The sequence below is a fragment of the Sinohyriopsis cumingii genome, unplaced genomic scaffold, assembly GCF_028554795.1.
Source record: "Sinohyriopsis cumingii isolate HCF-2022 unplaced genomic scaffold, ASM2855479v2 utg003376l, whole genome shotgun sequence".
NCBI lineage: Eukaryota > Metazoa > Mollusca > Bivalvia > Unionida > Unionidae > Sinohyriopsis > Sinohyriopsis cumingii.
In genome coordinates, this window is record NW_028316473.1 from 22,439 (window position 1) to 50,384 (window position 27,946).

The window sequence follows — 27,946 nt, forward strand, 5'->3', positions numbered from 1 at the left end:
AGCAATTGGTCAAAGATAGGTATGAAAGATAGTGCATTAGCAGTTGGTCAAAGATATGTATGAAAGATAGAGCATCAGCAGTTGGTCAAAGATAGATACAAAAGACAGTGCATTAGCAGTTGGTCAAAGATAGGTATGAATGATAGTGCATTAGCAGTTGGTCAAAGATAGGTACAAATATAGTGCACTAGCAGTTGGTCAAATATAGGGACAAAAGATAGTGCATTAGCAGTTGGTCAAAGATAGGTATGAAAGATAGTGCATTAGCAGTTGGTCAAAGATATGTATGAAAGATAGAGCAGTAGCAATTGGTCAAAGATAGTTACAAAAGACAGTGCATTAGCAGTTGGTCATAGATAGGTATGAATGACAGTGCATTAGCAGTTGGTCAGAGATAGGTACAAATATAGTGCACTAGCAATTGATCAAAGATAGTTATGAATGATAGTGCATTAGCAGTTGGTCAAAGATAGGTATGAAAGATAGAGCACTAGCAATTGGTCAAAAATAGATACAAAAGATAGTGCACTAACAATTGGCCAAAGATAGGTACAAAATATAGTACACTAGCAATTGGTCAAAGATAGGTATGAAAGATAGTGCACTAGCAATTGGTCAAAAATAGATACAAAATATAGTGCACTAGCAATTGGTCAAAGATAGCTATGAAAGATAGTGCACTAGCAATTGGTCAAAGATAGATACAAAATATTGTGCACTAGCAATTGGTCAAAGATAGGTATGATAAATAGTACACTAGCAATTGGTCAAAGATAGATACAAAAGATGTTGTTGTTGTTGTTGTTGTGGGGTTTAACGCCATTTTTCAGCACACGATAGGCTATACATGGCGGCCAGTATTAATGGTGGAGGAAGAACCTGGAAAGAACCACCGACCCACGAGAAGATACAAAAGATAGTGCATTAGCAATTGATCAAAGATAGGTATGAAAGATAGAGCATTAGCAATTGGTCAAAAATAGGTATGAAAGATAGAGCATTAGCAGATGGCAAAGATAGGTATGAAGATAGTGCATTAGCAGATGGCAAAGATAGGTATGAAAGATAGAGCATTAGCAATTGGTCAAAGATAGATACAAAAGATAGTGCATTAGCAATTGATCAAAGATAGGTATGAAAGATAGTACATTAGCAGTTGGTCAAAGATAGGTACAGATATAGTGCACTAGCAATTGGTCAAAGATAGCTATGAAAGATAGTGCATTAGCAGGTGGTCAAAGATAGGTATGAAAGATAGAGCACTAGCAATTGGTCAAAGATAGATACAAAAGATATTGCACTAACAATTGGCCAAAGATAGGTACAAAAGACAGTGCATTAGCAATTGGTCAAAGATAGGTATGAAAGATAGAGCATTAGCAATTGGTCAAAGATAGATACAAAATATAGAGCATTAGCAATTGGTCAAAGACAGATACAAAATATAGTGCACTAACAATTCGTCAAAGAAAGGTATGAAAGATAGTGCACTAGCAATTGGTCAAAGATAGATACAAAAGATAGCGCATTAGCAATTGATCAAAGATAGTTATGAATGATAGTGCATTAGCAGTTGGTCAAAGATAGGTATGAAAGATAGAGCATTATCAATTGGTCAAAGATAGATACAAAATATAGTGCACTAGCAATTGGTCAAAGATAGGTATGAAAGATAGTGCACTAGCAATTGGTCAAAGATAGATACAAAAGATAATGCATTAGCAATTGATCAGAGATAGGTACGAAAGATAGAGCATTAGCAGTTGGTCAAAGATAGATACAAGAGACAGTGCATTAGAAATTGGTCAAAGATAGGTATGAAAGATAGTGCACTAGCAATTGGTCAAAGATAGGTATGAAAGATAGAGCATTAGCAATTGGTCAAAGATAGATACAAAATATAGAGCATTAGCAATTGGTCAAAGAAAGGTATGAAAGATAGTGCACTAGCAATTGGTCAAAGATAGATACAAAAGATAGTGCATTAGCAATTGATCAAAGATAGGTATGAAAGATAGTACATTAGCAGTTGGTCAAAGATAGGTACAGATATAGTGCACTAGCAATTGGTCAAAGATAGGTATGAAAGATAGTGCATTAGCAGGTGGTCAAAGATAGGTATGAAAGATAGAGCACTAGCAATTGGTCAAAGATAGATACAAAAGATATTGCACTAACAATTGGCCAAAGATAGGTACAAAAGACAGTGCATTAGCAATTGGTCAAAGATAGGTATGAAAGATAGAGCATTAGCAATTGGTCAAAGATAGATACAAAATATAGAGCATTAGCAATTGGTCAAAGACAGATACAAAATATAGTGCACTAACAATTCGTCAAAGAAAGGTATGAAAGATAGTGCACTAGCAATTGGTCAAAGATAGATACAAAAGATAGCGCATTAGCAATTGATCAAAGATAGTTATGAATGATAGTGCATTAGCAGTTGGTCAAAGATAGGTATGAAAGATAGAGCATTATCAATTGGTCAAAGATAGATACAAAATATAGTGCACTAGCAATTGGTCAAAGATAGGTATGAAAGATAGTGCACTAGCAATTGGTCAAAGATAGATACAAAAGATAATGCATTAGCAATTGATCAGAGATAGGTACGAAAGATAGAGCATTAGCAGTTGGTCAAAGATAGATACAAGAGACAGTGCATTAGAAATTGGTCAAAGATAGGTATGAAAGATAGTGCACTAGCAATTGGTCAAAGATAGGTATGAAAGATAGAGCATTAGCAATTGGTCAAAGATAGATACAAAATATAGAGCATTAGCAATTGGTCAAAGAAAGGTATGAAAGATAGTGCACTAGCAATTGGTCAAAGATAGATACAAAAGATAGTGCATTAGCAATTGATCAAAGATAGGTATGAAAGATAGTACATTAGCAGTTGGTCAAAGATAGGTACAGATATAGTGCACTAGCAATTGGTCAAAGACAGGTATGAAAGATAGTGCATTAGCAGTTGGTCAAAGATAGGTATGAAAGATAGAGCACTAGCAATTGGTCAAAAATAGATACAAAAGATAGTGCACTAACAATTGGCCAAAGATAGGTACAAAAGACAGTGCAATTGCAGTTGGTCAAAGATAGGTATGAAAGATAGAGCACTAGCAATTGGTCAAAAATAGATACAAAAGATAGTGCACTAACAATTGGCCAAAGATAGGTACAAAATATAGTACACTAGCAATTGGTCAATGATAGGTATGAAAGATAGTACACTAGCAATTGGTCAAAAATAGATACAAAATATAGTGCACTAGCAATTGGTCAAAGATAGCTATGAAAGATAGTGCACTAGCAATTGGTCAAAGATAGATACAAAATATAGTGCACTAGCAATTGGTCAAAGATAGCTATGAAAGATAGAGCATTAGCAGTTGGTCAAAGATAGATACAAAATATAGAGCATTAGCAATTGGCCAAAGATAGGTACAAAATATAGTACACTAGCAATTGGTCAAAGATAGGTACAAAAGACAGTGCATTAGCAATTGATCAAAGATAGGTATGAAAGATAGAGCATTAGCAATTGGTCAAAGATAGATACAAAATATAGTGCACTAGCAATTGGTCAAAGATAGCTATGAAAGATAGAGCATTAGCAGTTGGTCAAAGATAGATACAAAATATAGAGCATTAGCAATTGGCCAAAGATAGGTACAAAATATAGTACACTAGCAATTGGTCAAAGATAGGTACAAAAGACAGTGCATTAGCAATTGATCAAAGATAGGTATGAAAGATAGAGCATTAGCAATTGGTCAAAGATAGATACAAAAAACAGTGCATTAGCAATTGATCAAAGATAGTTATGAACGACAGTGCATTAGAAATTGGTCAAAGATAGGTATGAAAGATAGAGCATTAGCAATTGGTCAAACGATAGATACAAAATTTTGTGCACTAACAATTGGTCAAAGATAGATACAAAAGACAGTGCATTAGCAATTGATCAAAGATAGGTATGAAAGATAGTGCATTAGCAGTTGGTCAAAGATAGGTATGAAATATAGAGCATTAGCAATTGGTCAGAAATAGGGACAAAAGATAGAGCACCAACAATTGGCCAAAGATAGTGCACTAGCAATTGGTCAAAGATAGGTACATAAGATTATGGCTAAGTGACCGAGTAATTATCCTGGATTGTCTTACATGATCATACTTATATTACATAATTTGATATCCATGTAGCAGTAAGAACAGGTGCTGTGTGAATGATAGAGCTTTGAACTAGGTGACATGATATGTAGTTAAAAAATTAATGTATAAAGGACAGCAGGAAATATAAAAGTGAATAGACACTGGTGCATAGCATATCAGGATTTTAAAGCTTAGCTGGATAAAATAATAGCATATTTGGAATGATTTGGCAAAAGGCCCAGGGGGAACACTGATTGAGGCAATATTTCAATTTATTAATTTTTTGGTCTTGACTTCTTGGACTACAGCAATACATTTTTCAAAATGCCAATTTAGGTTTATCTTTGCAGTATGTACTAATGATTAATGATTGATGTTTCAGTGGAGAATGAAGTGATGCTGAATGAAGGTGAAATGTTGCTTGAGGCATTTAATGGATTTGTTATCTTCGTCAGCAAAAGGTCAAAAAAGATCCTCTACGTGTCAGAGTCCATTGAGCAGCACCTTGGACTTCAACAGGTAATGACACTGCACATAAGAAAATAATACTGCTGCAGGAGATTGTTCAGCTTGTGTGCTTTGACCAAAGTTTCAACAATTTCACGCACATCCGGCAGAGTTTTTCTTCTTTATTTTCAGGATAAATTTTTAATGCTGGTGCCTGAGATTCCTGAAGAAATCTGATCATGGTCTCATTTGTCAAATAGACACTGCTAATAGTCATCTCAGGAGACAAAACTCCATTACATACAACTATAACACCACAGTAGGTAATCAAGAAAAGACTAGTTCCCTTTCTTTTCATTCACTGTGTCTTTCTGATATGAAATTGAGACCCAGTCTAATTTAGTTCTCATACAAGACATGCCCATCAGTAAACATTGTTGACCTAGATCCCCTCTGCTGTTTGTGTCATATCATGTGATTGTCACTGACTTTGATCAGAAAGTGCATTATGAAATATTTTACCTCCAGTCTCTCCCAGAGGTCATACTGCCATGGTAATAAGTCATATCCGTGATATCACATTTATGATCATGTCATTTCGAGCAGTGAAAAAAGCATTGATTTTACAAAAGCATTATACAATATTAATAAGAAAAATAATTGAAGAGCATCTGATTAATTTAGTATATACTAGCCAGCTGCATTTGGGTGTATGTATGCAGGTAACTTAAATCAAAATTTAATGTTAGGCCCTACCAAGTTTTATTCAGCAGTGTGACCACATAGTAGTGTATATAGCTAAGTGTCTAGACAATTGAAAATAATCTAAAATGTTCAGGGCCATGGTCTGATACTGCATTCATTCCAATGCAGACATGCAGATTGTTCTACTCTGTATTCTACCAGACCATACAACTTCTAAAAAGATTTCCAGCCGATTTGAATAAATTTCTGGCATGACATCATCCAATTTATCCTTAATCAGAAATTTGGTTTTGAGTTTCAGAGTTCTGATCAATTAATAAATACCTAACAGCATGTCAAATATTGTGTTGAATCAATGCACATGGACTGGTGTCCAAAATAGAGTTTTTGAAAATATTTTATAGGATTGTAGTATCAGAACAACCAGTCTGTTCTATTTGTCTTGCATAGCCCAATATGCAATGAGAGGTTGCAGCAACTTGTGAAGGTAACTAACGAGATAAATAACTCACCATGTGTCTATTAAAGTCTGCTTTTTCCAGATCTGAAATTTGCCTGACAATAAATAACAGCAGTGTTGAAGTGATACGTGGTCAGAGGTCATGATTTAAAGCAAAAATCACAAAATCAGATGTTGGTGTTCATCCTTTTTGTGTTAATTTAGAACCATTATTTGAACAAAATGATGCATACTACTTTACACATGTCTGAAAAATGATAATAGAAAATAGACAAATACAGTTACAGATCACTTAGATTCTTGAGGATCTGCTACAATACATCCAGGACTTGCCACGTTCAGGATCCATTGGTCATTGGCTGTATATTCAGACCTGAAGATTATGGGTTGATGTGCATTTTCATGTGCTATTCTTAGTTGACTGTTAATCTCCATGCAAGGGTCAGTTATTAGAAAGATATGGGATAAAGTGCCTTGTCACTAATTGCCAATAAAATTAAAACTGGATGAGTAATTCATAAAATTTGCATAGTTGAGCTTATCAGATGTATAAAGGAAATGGTGTGTTTATGAGTTCATGCTTTTGGTATGACACAGTTGTTGACATCACCTCAGTTTTCTACAACAGAAAACCTGTTAGACCAGTTTATGGCAGGTTGTAAATTGCTTAAGATTTCCAATGGTGTTGCATACTTGTCATCAGCTTTATAATTTTTTTCACAAGACTGTTATTGCCTTTATTAAGCTGTATAAAAATCTTCTGATAATGCACTTTCTGTCAGGTGGAGTGTATGAATAAAGGTGTCAGTGGGTAACTGAGTACCTGCCCATTCATAATTACTCAGATAATAAAATTAGCTATAGGGTACTGGTTGAATTAATGTAAAACAAAACAGAACAACATGTTTCCAAGATGAGATCAAAGATTATATCTGGTGATGTCAAGAGCAAGTGAGACAGAATAATGAGTAGTTTGAGGCTCGTGTTATGTGCCTATTGGCTGCTGCACATTTATCCATCGTGGACCTCTATCTACTGATCTTATATTTTTTACATGTTTGACCATTTGGCTGTGTACATTATTGGCATTATTTTCTATATAAATTAATTGTATATGACATGTTTCCAAAAAACAGACAGGTTTCTTGAATTTGAAACCATGTGTCACAGATTCATTATGGACTGATACACACTTAAAGTAGCAGACCAGTCTATATTGAAACGAACATGGCACCAAATATTAGGTGAAACCGACTTTATCGATGTGACACGTGGATGTTATATGACAAAAAATGTTAAAGAGAGGGATTTTGTTAAAGTGAAGAAAATGTTGCATCAGGAAAAGGACAAATCAAGAGTACTTTCCAAATTTTGAAAGAGCATTTCCACAGTTATGTAATACAGCATTCAGAATTTATTGACTTGACTTTACAATCTTTAATAGAAAATTGAACAAGTGATCTAGACAAGTTAAAGTGAATGTTGTGCATAAATAATTTATCATTTTGTTTTATGTCTGTATTCTCATACTAATCCATATGGATTTAGCTATATTGTGGCAAGAATTTTAACTAACTGCAGATCCAGGTTAGTAGCAAAAATAAATGTACATTTTTCACATGGTTATCTGTAGTAAACTCATGTAATATATAGATTATGCATTTTGTGCTCAGATTGCACTTTTTTGCCACTCATATTAATAATGATTATGCTTATAGCTCCTAGGGTGGAGATGGGGGTGGCATGTATGAACTTACAACATAGCTGTTCAGGTTCATGTTTAATATAATTTCCCTTTGATTGGTTACCCTGGTAACTGATCATTAGGATGGATGGGTACCCAGTTCACTTTTCCTAAAATTTGGGCATCTTTATGTAAGATTTTATGACATTTGTCCATAAATCCATCTCTGTTCCCAATTTTGTTTTCATATTGTAACTTGAGTTTTCCACCATCAAGCACTACATAAGTTTGGTAAATAGCTTGCATTTAGGGTCAGTAAGAAGTAGATTGATTTCTTGATGAAAAATCACAGTGTTCAGGTTCATTGTGTCTGAAGCAAGATGATTGATTTCTGCACAGTAACATTAGTTCTACATCACTCACTAGGAGAAAACTTTGTGAATTGCTTGTATTTGTGGTGTTGAAGAAGCCAATTGATTTGGGTGTCAAATGAGCAAAGATTGAGGCCATTACAACTGATAGATTAAAAAATTGTTAAGGCTACATTAAAAATCCAAATCACTCACACAGACACAACTGATAGATTAAATTTGGTTTCAGCACATTGACTGGAATTCTACATAACCAACCTGGATTAACCTTTGCTGATATCTTACACTTACAATAATGCAGTATTCAATTTGGATCAAAAGGTTGAAGGCCAAGGTCACCATGGCTGACAAGAAAAAATTGTTTCTGTACAAACATTTCAGTTCTTGACCATATATGTGTTTGTCAGCAGCTTACACTTTGAGTAAGATAGAAGCCCATTGATTTTGGGGTGAAAGGTCAAACTTGCATTGTCTCAAAGATTTCTTTTGTGTGTGCAGAACTCGCATGTGTATCATTTTATATGTAGTCTCTCCCAGAGTTGAAAGTATTACAATATATCGGTAAAAAGTGACATCATAATATAATGATCGATTCCTTGCAAGCTGATCAGTAACCATTAATTTTGCGTAAGTGGATTACTGTAATGTATCAGTTAACTTTATGGGCCAATGAATACGTAATGGTAGATGTTAGCGTTTATGCTGTTCTTAGGGAACATAATGAACTGATAAATATATTGGGGTTTTTCTGCTGCAGGTCAGCTTGTTGGGGATGAGTGTATTTGACTGTATCCATCCCTCAGATCACAAGGAACTCCAAAAGCAGATGCTGATGAAGATTCCAGAGAAAGCAACACAAGGCAGTACACTAATTCTACCCCCACAGTCAGAATTTAAAGGTAAAGATATTATGCTTTCTTAGAAAAACTGCATGGACCATGATTGCTTTGACTGACATGTCAAAGTTTGGTTGTCACTTTAATCATTTTTTAGCTTATGTGATGCTCTTTTGACTGTTATCTACCCATTAGCACAAGTTTGTTATTGCCACTCATCATAAACTACTTGCAGGATTGCCATGAAACTGTACACACACTTTCATCCCATAGTCTAGAGGGCTGTAAATGAAAATGATACTGGTTGGATTTTCAATATGGCCTCCACTGTGACTTTCTTTTTAAAATCTTGCTACTCTTCCTCAATGAATGGTCACATCTACATAGGATTTTCATTAAGAGACTTCTTATGATATCTAGTTGGTCGCAGTTGCCATCTTTACTAGAAGACTTGTTATGATGCCTAGTTGGTTGTAAATGAAAATGGTGCTGATCAGACTTCCCATTTGGATAACATAATGGCTGTCATGCAGATCTTGTAATCGCTACTTCCTCTAGATGTCAGGTCATATTGATATTATGCTTTCACCAAGAAAACTAGTTATGATCTATAGTTGCCCTGAGTGGAAGTGGTGCCAATCTCATTTCCAAACTAGCCACCCTAACAGCCATCTTGAAAATTTGTGTTAATGTTACTTCTTCAAAGTGGAAAGTCATGTCATTGTGGGGGTTTCTACCAGAAGTCTTCTTTTGATGTCTGGTCCTGAATGATGCCTTGTTGGTCCTTAATGAAAATGGTTCCATTCCTGCATCCACAACAGGTAATTTGAAAATTTATCAGCACTCAGCAGTTAAAAAGGAAGAAATGGTCTTTATCTTGAATTCCTGAGAAAGCTTGCCAGTAACTTTCTGTGGGTTGGTGGTTCTTCCCAGTGGATTTTCTGGGTTTTAGTCATACTGCTATGATGTCTGCATTGTGGTAGTTTATAGTAACATCTAGTACTGAGGCATCATGCCGCAGACATGTAGCATCATTTCCCACCCAGTCACTTTATCCTGACACCAGACAGACCAGACAGACCAGTCCTAACACTAATCTCTTAATGTTGAGCACCTAGCAAGGCAGCTGTTAGTACCATTTTTATAAGTCTTTGGTTTGACTCAGCTGGGGTTCAAACCCACCACCTCCACATCTGAGTGGCCTAAGTGGTTAGAGTGTCTGCCTCGGATGTGGGAGGTCATGGGTTTGAATCCCAGCCAAGTCATACCATAGACCTATAAGAAATGGGATTATCAGCTGCCTTGCTTGGCACTCAGCATTAAGAGGTTAGTGTTAGGACAGGTCGGCCTGGTGTCAGGATAATGTGACTGGGTGGACATGATGCTACATGTCTGCAGCATAATGCCTCAGTGCTAGACATCACTATAAACTGCCACACTGCAGACATTGTAGCGATATGACTGAACAATTGTTAAAGTTACATTAAAAATCCAAATCACACACACACACTGTCCCATTTTTAAAATCAGTGTATGTGGAAAATGGATTTCTTACTGCATAAACAGCAGTTACTGTAGCAAAGTGAATTCAGATATGGTCTTTGTGGAACTGAGCATTTAAAAAAGATAGAAGTAACCTGAACTAAAGGGACACCTAGTATTTGAGTAAGAGCATGCTTTTGTTGAAGTTTATAATGACACATCAGGTAGTCTTATTTTTCTTCAGGAACTTACGTAAAATTCATACTATTTTTCTTTGTAAACATGTCCCTATTTGGTACAATTTTTTTGTAATCTTTTTTATTTTCATACCTTATCTACTTTTTCTTTCTAAAAAATGTCCATATTTGGCAGTTGTTTTTAAATCTTTTTTATTTTCATACCATATCTACTCACTTACAAGTTGAGTAAAATGTTTAGACACCAGCAAGACACCAGTACATTAGCTCAGAGTATGTGTGGAAATGAAGTGTAAGGATGTAAATTTCTGTCGATCTATGAAGAACACTTTAACTTGGGCCAGAGAACAATTAATTAGATTTATGGGGACAGGTGCTTGTTAAATCGCTATACTGCAATGATTTCTAATGTTTGTGTTGGGAGAGGAAGTGATTCCTAATTAAGCATTCGTTTATTTAACCGTCAGACGACTAGAAAAGGGAAGGTTAACTTCTATTTTATATTGGAACTGTTAGAGTTGAAATTGACCATAATCAGTTATTTGGAAATCTATGTCATGCTAACTATAATTTTTGGTGCCTGGTTATCAAAGGCGGTAGATACGTTTAATCCTGATTGGTTACACTAAATAAGGTGCGTGGTTCCCACACAAAATTTCTTGGTCTTTAAAATTGCCCTCATCAAAAAATCTAGTCAGTCTGCATTTTTCCTGCAAGGGTGAAAATATATGGGACTCCGAGATTGAATTTGGAAGAAATTCTCTCGTAAAACATTGGTCAAATATACCGGATGTCTGGAAAGTCAACGGACACAATTCTGGCTGTGGAAGCAAACAGAGCTTGAAAGCACAAGGGGAAGTAGTCCCACTAACGTATCCACATACCTACTGATCCAGGTATATACATACTTATGTATCCACCTACCCACACAAAGTTTGAGAGCCGAAAAGAGGTGAGACAGTAGGGAGGTTGGAGAAGGGAAAAAGCGAAAGGACCTAGAGGAACAACCACAGTGAAGTTGGAGTGAACTGAAATCAGCAGGTTATGAAGTTGTACAAGGCAATGACTTAGATTGTCCACTCAGTTATATCATTAACCAGTTCTATGATTTAAAACAGATCGGCAATTTATATAGATACATTTGTGTTTGAAATTCAGTGAAAGATTTATTTATAAAAGAAGTGTATCTTCCTTATGTAATGTATTATCACAGTTGTTTATGTAATTGATTAAATTGTTGTTTTTCATGTATGGGTGCTCATGTCATTCTGTTCTATATATCTGCTCAGATCTCTATTTATTCCACCCTAAGTTTCACATTTTATATTAATATTTACTTGATCCGGGCAATAACACCAAGGGCAATCATCTCCTAGATAACGAGAACTGAATAAGGCGGACACCTGGTAAGAAGGTACAATCTAACCAATCAATACCACCCACACTGCACCTCAACATCTAGTTATGCTTTGAGGTATAATGTATGGTATTTAGCAATGGAAGATTTATCTGTACATAGTAGTATATCTGGTAAATAATTCATTTTACATGCCTTTACAGTTTGTTGATAATTCATTTAATTTGCCCATGCAGCTTGTGTTGATAATTCATTTTATTTGTCCTTGATGATTCATTTTATTTCCCCTTTTTACAGGTTGTGTTGATATTCATTTGATTTGCCCTTGATAATTCATTTTATTTGCCCTTGATGATTCATTTTATTTGCCCATGATAATTCATTTTATTTTGCTCTTTTTACAGTTTGTGTTGATAATTCATTTTATTTTGCTCTTTTTGCAGCTTGTGTTGATTATTCATTTTGTTTACCTTTACAGCTTGTGTTGATATTTGCTGTTACAGCTTTTATTGGTAATTAATTTTATTTCCCCTTTCAACTTATGTTGATAATTCATTTTATTTGCTCAGACAATTTGTGTTGGTTCAGGTATGATTGTGTTATGGCACATTTTGCAATTATATGTAACTGATATGCAAACAACTTTTTAAGACATGATATAAATATCATGACATGGAAAATAAGGCAGTTAATTTCTCATTTCACCACAGATTTGATGAATACATTTTCTTGCCAACCAGAGCCAGACGGTTGTTGACAAGTTATTCTGTTTTACCTTGGGCTGCCCTAGATACTAAGTAAATGACTATACCCTAGGAATAAATCCATTTATATGGTACCACTTTGACATCATTCATTTTTTTTCTTCAATGCATATTTTGTAACACTCAGATATGGCACAAATTTTCATATAATGTATATACTTGCTTATAAGTCAAGTCCAACTGCAAAGTACATAGACACAGACCTTCCAGCACATAATGTGCCTACAGATCTGGGTTTGTGTAATTTGTTAGGAGTAATCAGTAGAACAAACTATATGTACTTTATACACAGTAATGGCAACATATTTGCCAAAAGATAATGCATGTGATGGGCTAAGAAAAGAACAGTAACAACGTATGTTGACAGGATAATGAAATCTAATTTCTGGGGAGGAATATTTGCACCAGGGGCTCTGCAAGGTTTGTCCCTGGCATATTAACCATCCCCCCTGAATGTACCCTCTTTTTCCTGCCTTATTTAATCTCTGATGATCTCATATTCACTCATAAATGGTCCAGTTCCAGCGGGTTTGATATTGGCGCTTGAATGACAGTTGAGTGCAGGATTTTTCTGGGTCAGTTTTAGCTTACCTCAAAGAATTAGTGGAGAGCTACTGTATGATCCCTGGCATCGATGGTAGCTTTCTTACATATAAAGGTGTACATATATGCAGCCTCACTGCATTTCAAGCATTGTTTCTTCCTAGATACTCGTAAACAGTTTGGGGTGGGTTTCATAGCACGTATGAGGGGGTTAAAGGCGCTAACTTTGTACATGCATGTACATCAATCATACAGGCTTGCATAATTGTTAGATCATCAGGTTCAGTAATAAGTGAGATTCATGGATCCCAGTACTGTGACCATGCAGCTGATTGGCAAAGCAGGTTACCACTATGGAGGCCACATTTCATATCTGTATTTTATAAAAGTATGAATACAGTAATGTCTGTCTTGAGAGAGCACTGCTATGAGAGACCACCTATTTTGAGAGACCAGAATCTCTATGCACATATTTATTGATTAGATAGTGTTTCACCTGTAATGAAGGACTAATGTCTTGAGAGACCATTATATTTTAGCAGAAGGGGTGGTCTTTCAAGACATGTTCTTCTGTATATGCTTATGTTATCAAGATCTTAGATGGGTTTGATAAATGGTAGGATCCATGCATATTAATGATGTAATCTTGCATCAGATTGGCTTAGCTTGTTACCATTTTGGAAACCATATTTTGTTTTTTATCTGATCTTAATCAAAATTTTAAGAGTGTTCGGAAGCCACATATTTTATTGATGTGATATTACATGTGATTGGTCCAGTTTGTTACCATGCATGAGACTGCTTCTGATCCAGTTTTGATCAAACTTGGTAAATAGAGCTAAATTATTAAGGCCTTACATGAATAAAGTTATGAGCAACATTCTTGCATATTAATGAGTGATTTTGCATCTGATTGGTTGGTCTTGCCTACACTTCATAAACTCAAGTTCTGATCACAGCTTGCCAGTTGTGATAAAAATTCTTATTACATCAGGATATATAATGTGCTTTGTCAGGATCAAAATCTACACATAATGAGTTGATCTTGCATATGCTTCGAAGAGCTTGAAAGATCTACACATAATGAGTTGATCTTGCATATGCTTGGAAGAGCTTGAAAGAGCTACACATAATGAGTTGATCTTGCATATGCTTGGAAGAGCTTGAAAAATCTACACATAATGAGTTGATTTTGCATATGCTTGAAAGAGCTTGACATTACCTGAGAGGCCGTATTTCTAACCCAATTCATTTTGCAGCCACAGGTCATGATTGAATAATGAAATTGATGAAAATATGCATCTTTATTAGTACCACATCCTTACAACATAAAAGCTCAGTATGATTTATGTTTTATATTTTACTGGGTTCAGTTAGTTTTTGCATTTAGTTTATTCTGTGTTGAGTTTTCGCATTTAGTTGCTTACTATGCTACCTTGAATCATGATCGGTTCTGTACCTTTATTGCAATAAGAGGTCTCTGTGATACATTTTTCATGCTCCAGTGAAATTGTTGAAAGTTGTTGTTCATTTATTAGGCACTGTTAATATTTGAATGATGACACTTGATTATTGGAATACGCACATACAACCAAAGAAGGCCACAGTGACTTACAGTTTATGCTTCACTAACATAGGTCAGATATTTATTATCCTACAAAAGCCTTTTTTGATCAATTCATTTAGAAGTTGTAAGAAATGTTTATTCTTAGGTACAAAATTGTATGGTGTCTAGTTGGTCCTAAATGAAAATTTTGTCAGACTGACATCCAACTTCAGTGGCCATCTAAAACTCTTTTTATTGCTGTTCTTCCTGAATTGCTGTTTATATTGACATGGAGTTTTTATTAAAAGACCTTTTATGATATCTAGTTAATCCTAAATGAAATGGTACTGATCTGACATCCAGTATGGCCACCATTGTATCCATCTTGACAGTCTTGTTATCACTACTGATTCTGAACGGATATTTATAATTAAGATTGGGTTTTATATTAAAGACTTCATATGATGTCTCGTTGACGTGAAATGAAAATGGTGCCAGTGTGACATCCATCATGACCACAACGATATCCATCTTGTAAATCTCATTATCATTACTTCTAAATGGAATGGGGTTTGGAGATAAAAGACTTCTTAAGAAGCCTGCTTGGTTCTAAATGAAATAACATTTGGATCTATTTTCTTTTTGCATATAACCATACACACCCGTATACAGTGGTCTCTTACTATAAAGTATCTTAGTACAGCTGTCCCTTGTTATAACATGCTTCCTATACTACAGGTCTGGATTTAACATGGTATAACCTTTTTGGGACCACTTGACCAAAATATGAAAGTTAAAATACTTTTGTTTTTTAATTTTTAACATCTCTCAGCTGAAAACATTTTGTCAGAACCATTGTACATGTACTTTACAATCAGCCTTTGATTTTATTTAGCATTATTTTATTCAGTATCAGATATTTTTCTTGTGGCAAGAACCCACCCATAATTACCCATGTCACTAAATAAGCAGTTATCATAATTTGTCCATATCAGCTGTTGTATTTGGTAACAGCAATGCTGAAATTACCTTTTGCACCAAAACTACTTCATACCAGTCATGTAAATACTTGAAATTATAGGCCACTGTTTAATTCTTTTTGTGATTATTGCTGTTTGAGTGTCAGTGAACAGCAGGCTGTGGTAAGCTCTTCCTTTGTATGTGTCATACAAAATGTGTCTGAAAAGTGTTTAAATGTAGCCCAGAGGGCATTATTAAATCAAAAGAGAGAAAGCAGCCATCACTTACAGATGCTCATTTGCGGCAGTGTAGCTACTAACAAGAGTCAATTTAAAACATCTGATGTGGTTAGAAAGTCTGGACAGAGAGCTGTGGCTGGAAAGTCTGGACAGAGAGCTGTGGCTGGAAAGTCAGAACTTGAAGCTTTTAAAGATCATGTAGCTGAGAAACATAATAGACCCCTTGCAGATAAATGGATAAGGTATCAAACAGCACAAAATTCCAGAATACTTAAGTATGCATGATGGGATATTATGCTGTGTGTAATATACCTGCACATGTTAGGTAGTATGAAAGTCAGCAATACACAAAATTCTGAGTGATCAGAGCTTATTATTTATACTGAACCAGAGAATATGGGATGGCCTGTTGTCCATTAGCCATCCATCCATTAGCACAAGCTTATCATTGCCTCTCCTCCTAAATTAGCAAATGGCCATGAAACTTTACACAAACATTCATCCCAAGATCTTGTCTGTTTCAGATGAAAATGGTACTGCTCAGACATCCGTTATGGCTACTGCTTCCCAATAGATGGTCATAGTAACATGGGGTTTTAATGAAAGGAATTCTTTCAGTGTTTAAATGATGATGGCAATCCACCATGGCCACCATGACAGCCATCTTGAAAATCATATCATTACTCCTCCTGAATAGATGGTGATATTAGCATGGTTTTCATCAGAAGACTTCCTTCGATGCCTAGTTGGTCCTAAAGGATAATTATGCTGATCTAACGTCCAATATGGTTGCCACAATCATCCATTTGGAATTGCTATTTACAACATCTGATGTAAAAGCACTTGACTTAATTGCACATGGTTTTACAGGCAGCATTCTGGTAACAAGAATTTTCAGATTTGATCATTGGATGCCATCTATTGTCCAGCACGGCCACCATCACTATAAATAGAGAAGCCTTTAACAACTCAAAAACTGCTCAATAAAATTTGACCAATTTTTGGAGGAGGCAATGCTGGCATGCTGGTCTTTCTAATTTGTTCACAAGGCATTGCCTTGTTATCAAATATGGCTGCCATTACTCAACGTAGAAAATCCTTTAAATGATTTCCCTAAAACTGTTCAACAGAGTTTAACAAATGATGATGATGTGCCATTAAAATGGGATGAAGATATTAAATATAGAGAAAATTTGAAGGAAACATTTTGCACACATATTAAATCAATAGTTATGGAATAAATATATGGGAAGCATACAGATAAATCAGATTTCAAGGCCAGCTGCTTATGATTTGGTTATTAGTCAGGTGTCTGCTAGGTAAGCATCTTAGGTCCAAATGGTCGGATTGTTCATTTTTCATTGAACAATCCTCTTTCATTTTTCTTTAAAATAAATTCTTCATGCAATTTCCATCCAGCATTATTTATTGCCAATCATGAGATATCTGGAAAGTTTAGTAACAACCCTAATTTCTAGTTTATAATACACAATTATGATGGAATGGAAAAGCTATCAATTTTAACCATTACTTTAATCAGTAGAATGTTTAACCTCACCAGATTACAATAAAAGGTATAAGTTCAGTTCTACAAATTTAAAAATAAAGAATTGTACAAAAAATTTACAATGATAACTACCTTCTAAGCAGGGGCTCCAAGTGGCCAAGTGGTCTAAAGCGCTCTCCGTTATGGATCACTGCCATCTCACCTCTGTCTGCATGGGTTTGAGTCTAGGATTCAGCTAATGTGGGTATGTGAGAAAGCTTGCCAGTAGCTTCTCGTGGGTCGGTGGTTCTTTCCGGGGTTTTCCTGGGTTCTTCCTCCACCATTAATACTGGCCGCCATGCATAGCCTATCGTGTGCTGAAAAATGGCGTTAAACCCCACAACAACAACAACAACAACCTTCTAAGCAAGTGTAAATGTGAAGAACAAGAAGATAAAATATAAAAAGGTATATAAAGCATGTTTAAGTTCTGTAACATGGTATTTAAAATAACAGATAAACATAAAACATACAAAAGCTCTTAAAATATTATGATCAAACCCTTTTTACGTTAACTGCTTTTCGTAAAAAAAAGTACAAGGTTTTTTCAGCTTTTGTGTAATTATAAGGTTTCTTCATTGATTTCTCATCAAAATGCTTGTGGCTCACAGGGTGAAATTCAACTTTTGCAAAAGAATGTGTTTCACTGTCAGTGGACACAGCCAGGTTATGGGCTGTGGTCAAGGTTTACTCTTTAAGATAGATGCACGCGTTGGGTATGCATGTCCAGTATATGACTGGCACCATACCATATTACCTCTTTAATTTGTTGTACGAGCAATGCCACTCTCCAGTGGGTGTGATGTTCAGAAGTTTGTTTTGCTAGTTTTCATTCCACATATTTTGCCAAATATATAGAACATGTTGATTTATTTGAGGTCAGTGTATGGCATCTTCTGTTCAAAAGAAATAGGATGCAAATTTAGTTTCCTGGCTTTTGTTAATTAGTATGTGCTATTGAAATATATAGCAGGATTGATTCTGTTGATGTAGACTACTTTATCACAGGTTGGGTTTTCATGTTTAGTTCTACTGGTCATCGACCAAAAGTACTTTTGGAATGGTCTGTTGTCCATTATCTGTCTATCCTTAAAGCACAGATTTGTTATTGCTACTCAGAACTTGTAAACTACCTGTAGGATTGCCTTGAAACTTTACACACAAATTCATCCCATGGACTAGTTGGTTCTAAATGAAAATGGTGCTGCTCAGACAACCAATATGTGGCCATCTTGAAGATATTATCACTTCTTCTTTTACATGGATGGTCATATCAACATGAGATTTTCACTAAAAGACTTCTCATGATGTCTGGTTGTCCCTAGGTGACAATGGTGCTGGTCTGATGTCCAGTATGGCTCCCACAGCAGCCATCTTGAAAATCTTATCATTACTCATCCTGACTGCAGTGAAGAATATTCAAGATGGTTTCAATGCCTAACTGTAAAAGAAAGAAATAGTCTTATCTTCAATTCCCGGAAATTCTTTTCCTTATTAGATCGTCAGCCCCTTTGATGAAATCTTGTTAATTTTTACAGCTTTATTTCTTATTCTAGCCATATTGTTCCTCTGCTGGTTTGCACCTGTGTCATCATTTCTGCACTTGATTATATGATAGCTAAGTGCTATAGAGTACACAAATTTAAATTATATGCCACAATAATACAGGACTGGCACCTTATCAATTATACTAAATGAAATGTAAAGGTTAGATAGTCTATGTTTATTTTTACTCTTTCAATTGAAGCACATTTACATACAAACCCAAATGGTTTTGTGATGAAAATGTATTTTTTCACTGCTAGTTGTTGGCATTTACGTTGATTAGCAGACAGCTTATTTGACTGTATGTCTGAATTTTTGTGCTGTTCTCTTTAGCTTGTTTGTTGTTTAAGCATATTTTATTGCCAAAATTGTGGACTAATGGGGTGTGAGTCTGTAAGTTCTCACAAATTGCAGTATGCCTTTCCCAACAATGTATAAAAACACAAGAACAACACAAATTTTTGTTTTCAGATACAGTTATATTCATTCAAAAGAAGTAAAAGGAAGATAGATGAATGAGATCATAAATAAATAAATTAATGATCATGGCATATATTTAACAAGAGTACACATCAAAACGATTACACAAAGAAAAAAAAGAAAAAATTGCAGGGAATGAAGACTGCCATGTCTTTGTATATGAACATGGCATTAATGAACTGAGTAGAGAAATCAAATTTTGAAACTGTACACCTTACGGTAGTTTCATAACATGTTTCATGTTGTTATCACATTAAGTGGAATAAGTGAATATTACGATTCACAGTTAAATCTGATGATCCAAACAATAAAATATGTATAATTGCTGTCATATATACAGATAATTTAGACTCTGAACTAATTTTCTATGTTGTTCTATATAGATTTTACAAAAACAAATACAAAGTGATGTCCATTTTCTATATCTTCAACACAAGAAAACAGTGGAATGTTTCTCAAATGGTTAGAAAATTATAATGTAAATCACTATATTTGTTTATAATTTTATTAGCAGAAAAGAAAATTTCTTGTTACAGACTAAGAAATAGGCTGATGTGTGTGGTCTTACATATGGAAATAGAATAATTATTTATACCTTTTATTGATTCAGGGAGTGTATTCCAGGCATGTATAAAAGAGTTTAAAAATGAAATTGATTTCAGGTTGAGCATTAGTTCAAATGAAAGTATTCCTTATCAATTTGGCTATCCAACCAAGGTCAGCAATATAAGGAGAGACACCATATGCAATTTTATACAAGTAAAGATGGTTTATGAAAGTTTTGTCTATCAGCCTAAGGAGGCTAGCCAGTTTCTTCATAAATCCCAGTCCCATTCCCCCTGCTTCTAATTGTTGTTTTTAACTCTGCTACTCACAGATCAGAAGAGCTTATGGAATGACCGATAGTGCATTGTCAATGACCATTGACTCAAGGTTATTATAAGTACTCCTTCTAAAATATTTCTAGGATTACTGTAAAACTTTCATATGCACATTCAACTCAGGGTCTAGTTAGTCGAAAAAGAAAATGGTACCCCTTGGACATGCAATATGCCCAGACAATAGTCATCTTTACTTCTTCAGAAAGGATGGTCATATCAGCATGAGGTTTTCACTATGGTGTCTAAACAAAAATGATGTCAGTCTGACATCCAACATGGCCATCAAGGCAGCCATTGAAAAAATAATGTTATGGCTCTTCTGAATGGAAAGTCATATTGACATGGGATTTTCACCAGCAGACTTTCTATAATGTCTAGTTGGTCCTTAATGAAGATGATGTTGATCCAGCATCCAATTTGACCACCATGCCAGCCAGTTGCTTCTCCTGCCTTGATAGCCTTATTGATATGGGGTTTTCACCAAAAGACTTCTTATGATCTGTAATTGTCCTAAGTAAAACTTGTGCTAATTTGATGTGCTGCCATACGAACCATCTTGTAAATCTTGTTTTTCCTAAATTATTGCTCATATTAACATGGGATAATCACTAAAAGACTTGTAACTGTTCTTTAATGAATGTTTCCAATCTTGCATCCAGTATAGCCACCACAGTATTATTGCTCAAGAATATCTGAGATGGTTTGAGTACTCAGTAATTCAAAAAAAGAAACAGTCATTTTTTAAAATTTCTTTTCATCCAGTGGAGTTGAAGTCCCTTCAGGTGATTCTTGTTCTAATTAATAGGAGTCATCAGTCAAATAGGCATCCCAAACAATATCACCCTATTTGGGTGAGGGCAGATTCAATTCTTACATAAACATATTTAGATAAGGGACAGATTCAATGTTTACATCAGCATATTTAGGTAATTAAAGGACAGATTCAATGCTTCCATCAGTATATTTAGGTAATTAAAGGACAGATTCAGTGCTTACATCAGCATATTTAGGTAATTAAAGGACAGATTCAGTACTTACATCAGTATATTTAGGTAAGGGGCAGATTCATTGCATACATCAGCATATTTAGGTAAGGGGCAGATTCAATACTTACATCAGCATATTTAGGTAATTAAAGGACAGATTCAATGCTTACATCAGTTTATTTAGGTAATTAAAGGACAGATTCAGTGCTTACATCAGCATATTTAGGCAATTAAAGGACAGATTCAGTGCTTACATCAGTGCATATAGGTAATTAAAGGACAGATTCAATGCTTATATCAGTATATTTAGGTAATTAAAGGACAGATTCAGTGCTTACATCAGCATATTTAGGTAATTAAAGGACAGATTCAGTGCTTACACCAGCATATTTAGATAATTAAAGGACAGATTCAATGCTTATATCAGCATATTTAGGTAATTAAAGGACAGATTCAATGCTTACATCAGCATATTTAGGTAATTAAAGACAGATTCAATGCTTACATCAGCATATTTAGATAATTAAAGGACAGATTCAATGCTTATATCAGTATATTTAGGTAATTAAAGGACAGATTCAATGCTTACATCAGCATATTTAGGTAATTAAAGGATTGATTCAATGCTTACATCAGCATATTTAGGTAATTAAAGGACAGATTCAATGCCTATATCAGTATATTTAGGTAATTAAAGGACAGATTCAATGCTTACATCAGTATATTTAGGTAATTAAAGGACAGATTCAATGCTTACATCAGCATATTTAGGTAATTAAAGGACAGATTCAATGCTTACATCAGCATATTTAGGTAATTAAAGGACAGATTCAATGCTTACATCAGCATATTTAGGTAATTAAAGGACAGATTCAATGCTTACATCAGCATATTTAGGTAATTAAAGGACAGATTCAGTGCTTACATCAGCATATTTAGGTAATTAAAGGACAGATTCAGTGTGTACATCAGCATATTTAGGTAATTAAAGGACGGATTCAATGCTTACGTCAGCATATTTAGGTATGGGGCAGATTCATTGCATACATCAGCATATTTAGGTATGGGGCAGATTCAGTGTATACATCAGCATATTTAGGTAATTAAAGGATTGATTCAATGCTTACATCAGCATATTTAGGTAATTAAAGGACAGATTCAGTGCATACATCAGCAAACAAAGTCCAGTCCCATTAAACATCAGAGTAACCTGATCATCATGTTGGGGCTGAAAAAAATTCTTCAAATGAAGTTTTCACTAAAAGACTTCTCATGATATTGGTCTTAAATGAAAATCTGATGTCCAATATGACCACCACAGCAGCTGTCTTTGAAATCTTGTTATTGCTACTTATCATGAATGGGAAAAAAGTCATATCTTGAAATTACTATCTTAATTTACTCCTCCCAAATGGATGGCTATATCAACACGGGGTTTTCACCAAATCATGTATACTTGCTTCTAAATGAAAATGGTGTCAAGCTGACATCCAGTATGCACACCACAGCAGCAAATTTGAAAATCTTGTTATTGCAGATGAATATTAGTGATGATTCCAACACTTGACATTTAAAGGAAAAATGGTCCTATCTTGAATTCCTGGAAATTCTTTTCACCAAGTACTGTGTGAGTCACTATGAGGAACTGTGGTTCTTGTTTATACTTGTATACAATTCCACATAAATTGGTCTCTCATTATGATGTGCCTCAGTATCACAAGCTTGTGATATAAACTGGGTATGTTCATGACTCCAATACACAGTGGTCTTTCACTAAAAAGCATCTCAATATAACAGTCCCGGACATAACACTGGTATAGTTATGGATCCCACCATAAATAGTGGTCTCTCACTATAAAGGATTTCAATATAACACAGTCACTGATAAAACATGGGTATGGTCATCCATCCCATATAAATTGGTCCTTAGCTATAAAGCACCTGAATATAACACAGCCCATAATGCAACATTGGTGTAGTTATGGATTATACCTTATACAGTGGTCCTTCTGATTTAATAAACAGTTTGACAATAAATTTCTCAATTATGAAACATTGCTATTATCAAACAGCATGATGATCAAACTTGGTGATGACCAAACGTCACATCAATCAGTTATTGTGGTGATCAAAAGATTGTGATCAGTCTTTTAAGTGTGAGTGAGTGTGTGTGTGTGTGTGTGTGTGATTTGGATTTTTAACAAAGCTTTAACAATTTTTCAGTCATCGCTATGTCTGTAGTGTGGCAGTTTAAAGTGATGTCTAGCACTGGGGCATCATGCCAGAGACATATGGCATCGTGTCCCACTGTAACAAGATAACCGGGTGGGATTTTGGATTTACAACAGAACACTTTTGATGGTGATACAAATACATTGCTTAATGATGAATGAGAAAAGAAATATGATTAATATGTGCATATAATATCCAAATATTGGATCAATTAAAATAATCCACATGAACTAAATAATGAAAATACAAATAAATGACCTTACAACAGTACAAGGACAAGGGGTGAATGATTCACAGTGATTTCACAATGAAAGAATGATGTGTTTTACTCAAATAGTAAAACTGTTGTATTTTACTTATATAGTAAAACTGTATTCACTCAAATAGTTAAAATGATGAAAACAAAGGGACAGATGTACAAAATATCTTTACAGTCCCCAAAACACACTAGGAATTACAATCCCCAAAGATTAGCCCACAGCTAAAAGGTTACATGTATGGAGTTACACACTCCGTCACCAGCACACTTGGCTACCAGTCACATTGGTCAATAATAATAATAATAATAATAATAATAATAATAATAATAATAATAATAATGCTTTATTTATAGAGGCTGACTCATTAGTCAAGGACTATTCTCCCTTGAGGCTCTCTTAAGGAGAGTATAACAATGCACATTATATGAGATAGCAATAATTAGTGTTTATTTTAACATGTTTAGTATTAAAATGCTAAATTCCATTATCTATTAGAAAAACATACATGCTCATGATATCTTTTCTTAAATACTCTAATATTTTCAGCAGATTTTACATGTAGTGGAAGCTTATTCCACAGAACTGTACCAGAGTATTGAAAACTCTTTTTAAATTGCTCTGTTCTTGTTTTTGGTATTAGAAGGTTTCCATGTGATATTGATCTCAACTGGTATTGTGTTGAAAAAGGCCTGAATAAGTCCTGAACCTGAAGATACTCTGGTGCAGTTCCATGCAGACATTTATATAAAAGAACTGCCTTGTGAAAATCTATCCTGTCGTATATTGTGAACCATTTGAGTTGTGTAAATAATGCTTTTGAGGGATGATCAACAGATGCATCTAAAATTACACGTGTGGCTCGTTTCTGAAGTTTATAAATCCTGTCAAGCTCAGATTTAGCACAGTTTCCCGATACATTAGAACAATAATCCATTGTTGGAAGAATATATGACTTGTAGTATAGATTGCGAGTTTCCATAGGTAAATATTTCTTGATTCTGCTGAGAAGGGCAATTTTGGATGACAGTGTTTTACAAAGCTGATCAATATGGTCATTCCATAATAAATTATTATCTACAGACACACCTACAAGCCTTTCATGTTTAACATTTTCTAATGGATGATTATTTATTGCAAGAGATAGTTAATCAAGCAGTAAGTATTCCAGGTTGGTCAATCAAGTAATCACCGCCCACCAATCTCGGTCAGCAATGCCTGACCATCAGCTGCTCGACCAGCAACACTTTACTCAGCTCTACGGCTACTACGGTTCAGCTTCACAGCTGCTACGGTCAATTCCTGTGGTTAGCTCTACAGCTTGTACCACAATGACTATGATCACTTCGATAACTCTGATCACTCTGGTCAGTCTGACCACTCCGATCACTCTGGTCAGCTGAAAATACATCTAACACTGTTTACCATGCATGACACGGGCATATACAATAAAATGTAATGACATTATATATGGTAAGCTATACAGATTACATTATTGGCACAATAATTACAAACTACACAAGTTCAGAAGTGAACCTAACCATGCAGACAAGAATCATATGGTTCTAAATGTTTCTTAAAAATGCAACTTTATATATTGTTAATATAAATCTCTTGCTAAGTCACAAACAAGAATAGAAACTATTTGCATGATACTACATAAGCCAAAGTTACATAGAAAATATACAAAAATAAACGTGGTAGTACAATAGTTATAACTTATACACAAGAAATTAATAACTCACATACCTCTACAGCTGAAGATGTGCAAGTCCTTAAAGTAGACCGCTCGTGGACAAGACATTCCATAATGTAAAGATTTTGTTTTATGGTGAGGCATTTATACACAGACGATGCCACAATACATGTCTGTTCGCTGGAAGTATTCGGTTCTTCCCATCGAAAGCACTTCGCACATGCAGCATAGGATGAACCGAACTCACTGTTTCGAAATCTTTGTACAGTATACATAATTCACCCTTGGGTATCGTTGTGCACAAAAAACAAAACCTGAGTACATGTTGTTGTTGTTGTTGTTGTTGTTGTGGGGTTTAACGCCACTTTTCAGCACACGATAGGCTATTCATGGCGGCCAGTATTAATGGTGGAGGAAGAACCCGGGAAAACCCCGGAAAGAACCACCGACCCACGAGAAGCTACTGGCAAGCTTTCTCACATACCCACATTGGCTGAATCTTAGACTCGAACCGCCGCAGACAGAGGTGAGATGGCAGTGATCCGTAACGAAGAGCGCTTTAGACCACTCGGCCACTCGGGGCCCCTCTGAGTACATGTATTTAATAAATAAAAGGATTTTATACAATTCCGTGACACCCACCCAGTCACATTATCCTGACACCAGGCTGACCATTCCTAACACTGCTGAGTACTAAGTGAGGCAGCTGTTAGTACTATTTTGGAAGACTTTGGTATGACTCTGGGGTTTGTTGTTGAACCTGCAACCTCCTGCATCAATCTTTTGTATGATCAGATGTAGATGCATCATGGGTATAGTCCAGGATCCCCTATGCAATGGTTCTTAACTATAAAGCACCTTGATATGGAACCCAACATATACAATGGTTCTCACTATAAAGTACCTCAATATAATGGTCCTTGATGAAACACTGGTATAGTTATGAAACCCACCATATAGTATAGTCCTCATTGTTAAGTACCTCAGTATACCACAATCACTGCTATAACAGCGATATAGTCATGGATTCCATTATACCAGTTGAATTATATAAAGCAGCCCTGGCTATTCCACAGTTTTGTTTATTGGCTCCATTAAACAGCATTAAAGTGATGGAGCACTGTATAAGGCACATCTAATTGTGAACAGCATAGACACAGTCTATCGTATATTGTATACTATGTTATGCACATCTTGTTATGAATAGTTTAGACACAGTCTGGCTGCAGCTGCATAACATGTTACACACATCTAAATGAAAACAGTAAACCTAATCTGTCAGTTGTTCAATGTGTGTACATCAGATGGCCGATTGTAGTCATTAGCATCCCTTTATTTCAGTAGGTGGCAGCATAGAACAAAGTGGTTCAACTTTACTTCCTGTTTTCTTTCTAAGAAAGAAGGAATCGATATCATTTTCATCTTGCTTTAAAAATGTATCAGTCTTACAGTTAATTGATAATTATCAACACTAAAGAGATTTTTTAAAATGAGGACAGTTTTCTGGGCAAAAAAAGGAATTAATTGGTTAGCAAATATTAAGCATAATCATTATCGAAAATGGAAAATCACATACTCTGAAATCTACCTAAGAAAAGATGTTTTTTTAATTATTTCTTCAATGTATGCATTACCCAAACTTTATATAATTCACATACCATTGAAAGATTTATTGTGAAAAATGCTTCAGTTATTTAGTGGGTGGGGTAAGTTAGTCTTTAAACATGCCTTAATTTTCATGAAACTATTCATTTTCAGTTTTTAACAAAATTGTTTTCTGTTTGTCTTTTTCTAAACAGATTCTTTGACTTAAATTTCTCAAACATATTGTATCAAACATTGATAAATGTGAAAGTTTGATATTACTACCTTTTCAAATGAAAAAGTCATTATTGTTTAAATACACTTTGTGTAAAAGGACAAGCATTCACACTTTTTATTTTTGGACTCCGAGACTAACTGTAAAACTATAATGTATTGCAGAGATTATTTTTCTAATGCTGTAAATATTTATAATAAAATCTTTTGTTCAGATTTGATATTGTGAGTCAATTTTTATTTTTATTTCCAATAACTTTTATGTTTCTTGTTTAAACAAAAAACTTATTTTATGGTGAGATAAAATATATTTAAATTAATTTGACACAAGAATGAGGAGTTTAAATAATTAAAAAAAAGATGTCTGCTTTAATACAGAGATTTTTTTTTACTTATTGAGACCTGTGTTCAAATTTTTATACTGATACAAGAAACATGCCTTTAACTGAGATTTTGAAAATACTTTTGGTTTAAGATTACCAGAGCATTATCTTATTATGAAGACTATATTTTCTTTTTGAAATGGGTTTATTGATTTGATGTATGCTTGTGCTGAATGTTATTTGTTTTGGTTTAACAGTCTTTTAACACATTAACCCCTGGAGCTTTTTGTCATTTTCGCCTGAAAATCGAGTAGGAAACACATTTTGAAAGCTATTTCTGAATAGACTCGAAAACACCAAATCCCTGGTCATCTTTCAATAACATACTGCCTAGTTGTGTTAGAAACATCGTTTTTCATTGGCTATTTGACTC

General features: G+C 34.9%; 1 protein-coding gene across 1 annotated transcript in view; it reads left to right on the top strand.

Moving 5' to 3' along the window:
• Nucleotides 1-27,946, top strand: part of LOC149769637 (endothelial PAS domain-containing protein 1-like) — a gene marked incomplete at its 3' end in the record, with an annotated part of 128,345 nt that overhangs the window by 9,454 nt on the left and 90,945 nt on the right. Inside the window, exons 2-3 of the mRNA XM_089949790.1 lie at nt 4,541-4,677; nt 8,583-8,724. Coding sequence (XP_089805916.1) covers nt 4,541-4,677; nt 8,583-8,724 — 279 coding nt within the window. The remainder of the gene's footprint in view (nt 1-4,540; nt 4,678-8,582; nt 8,725-27,946) is intronic.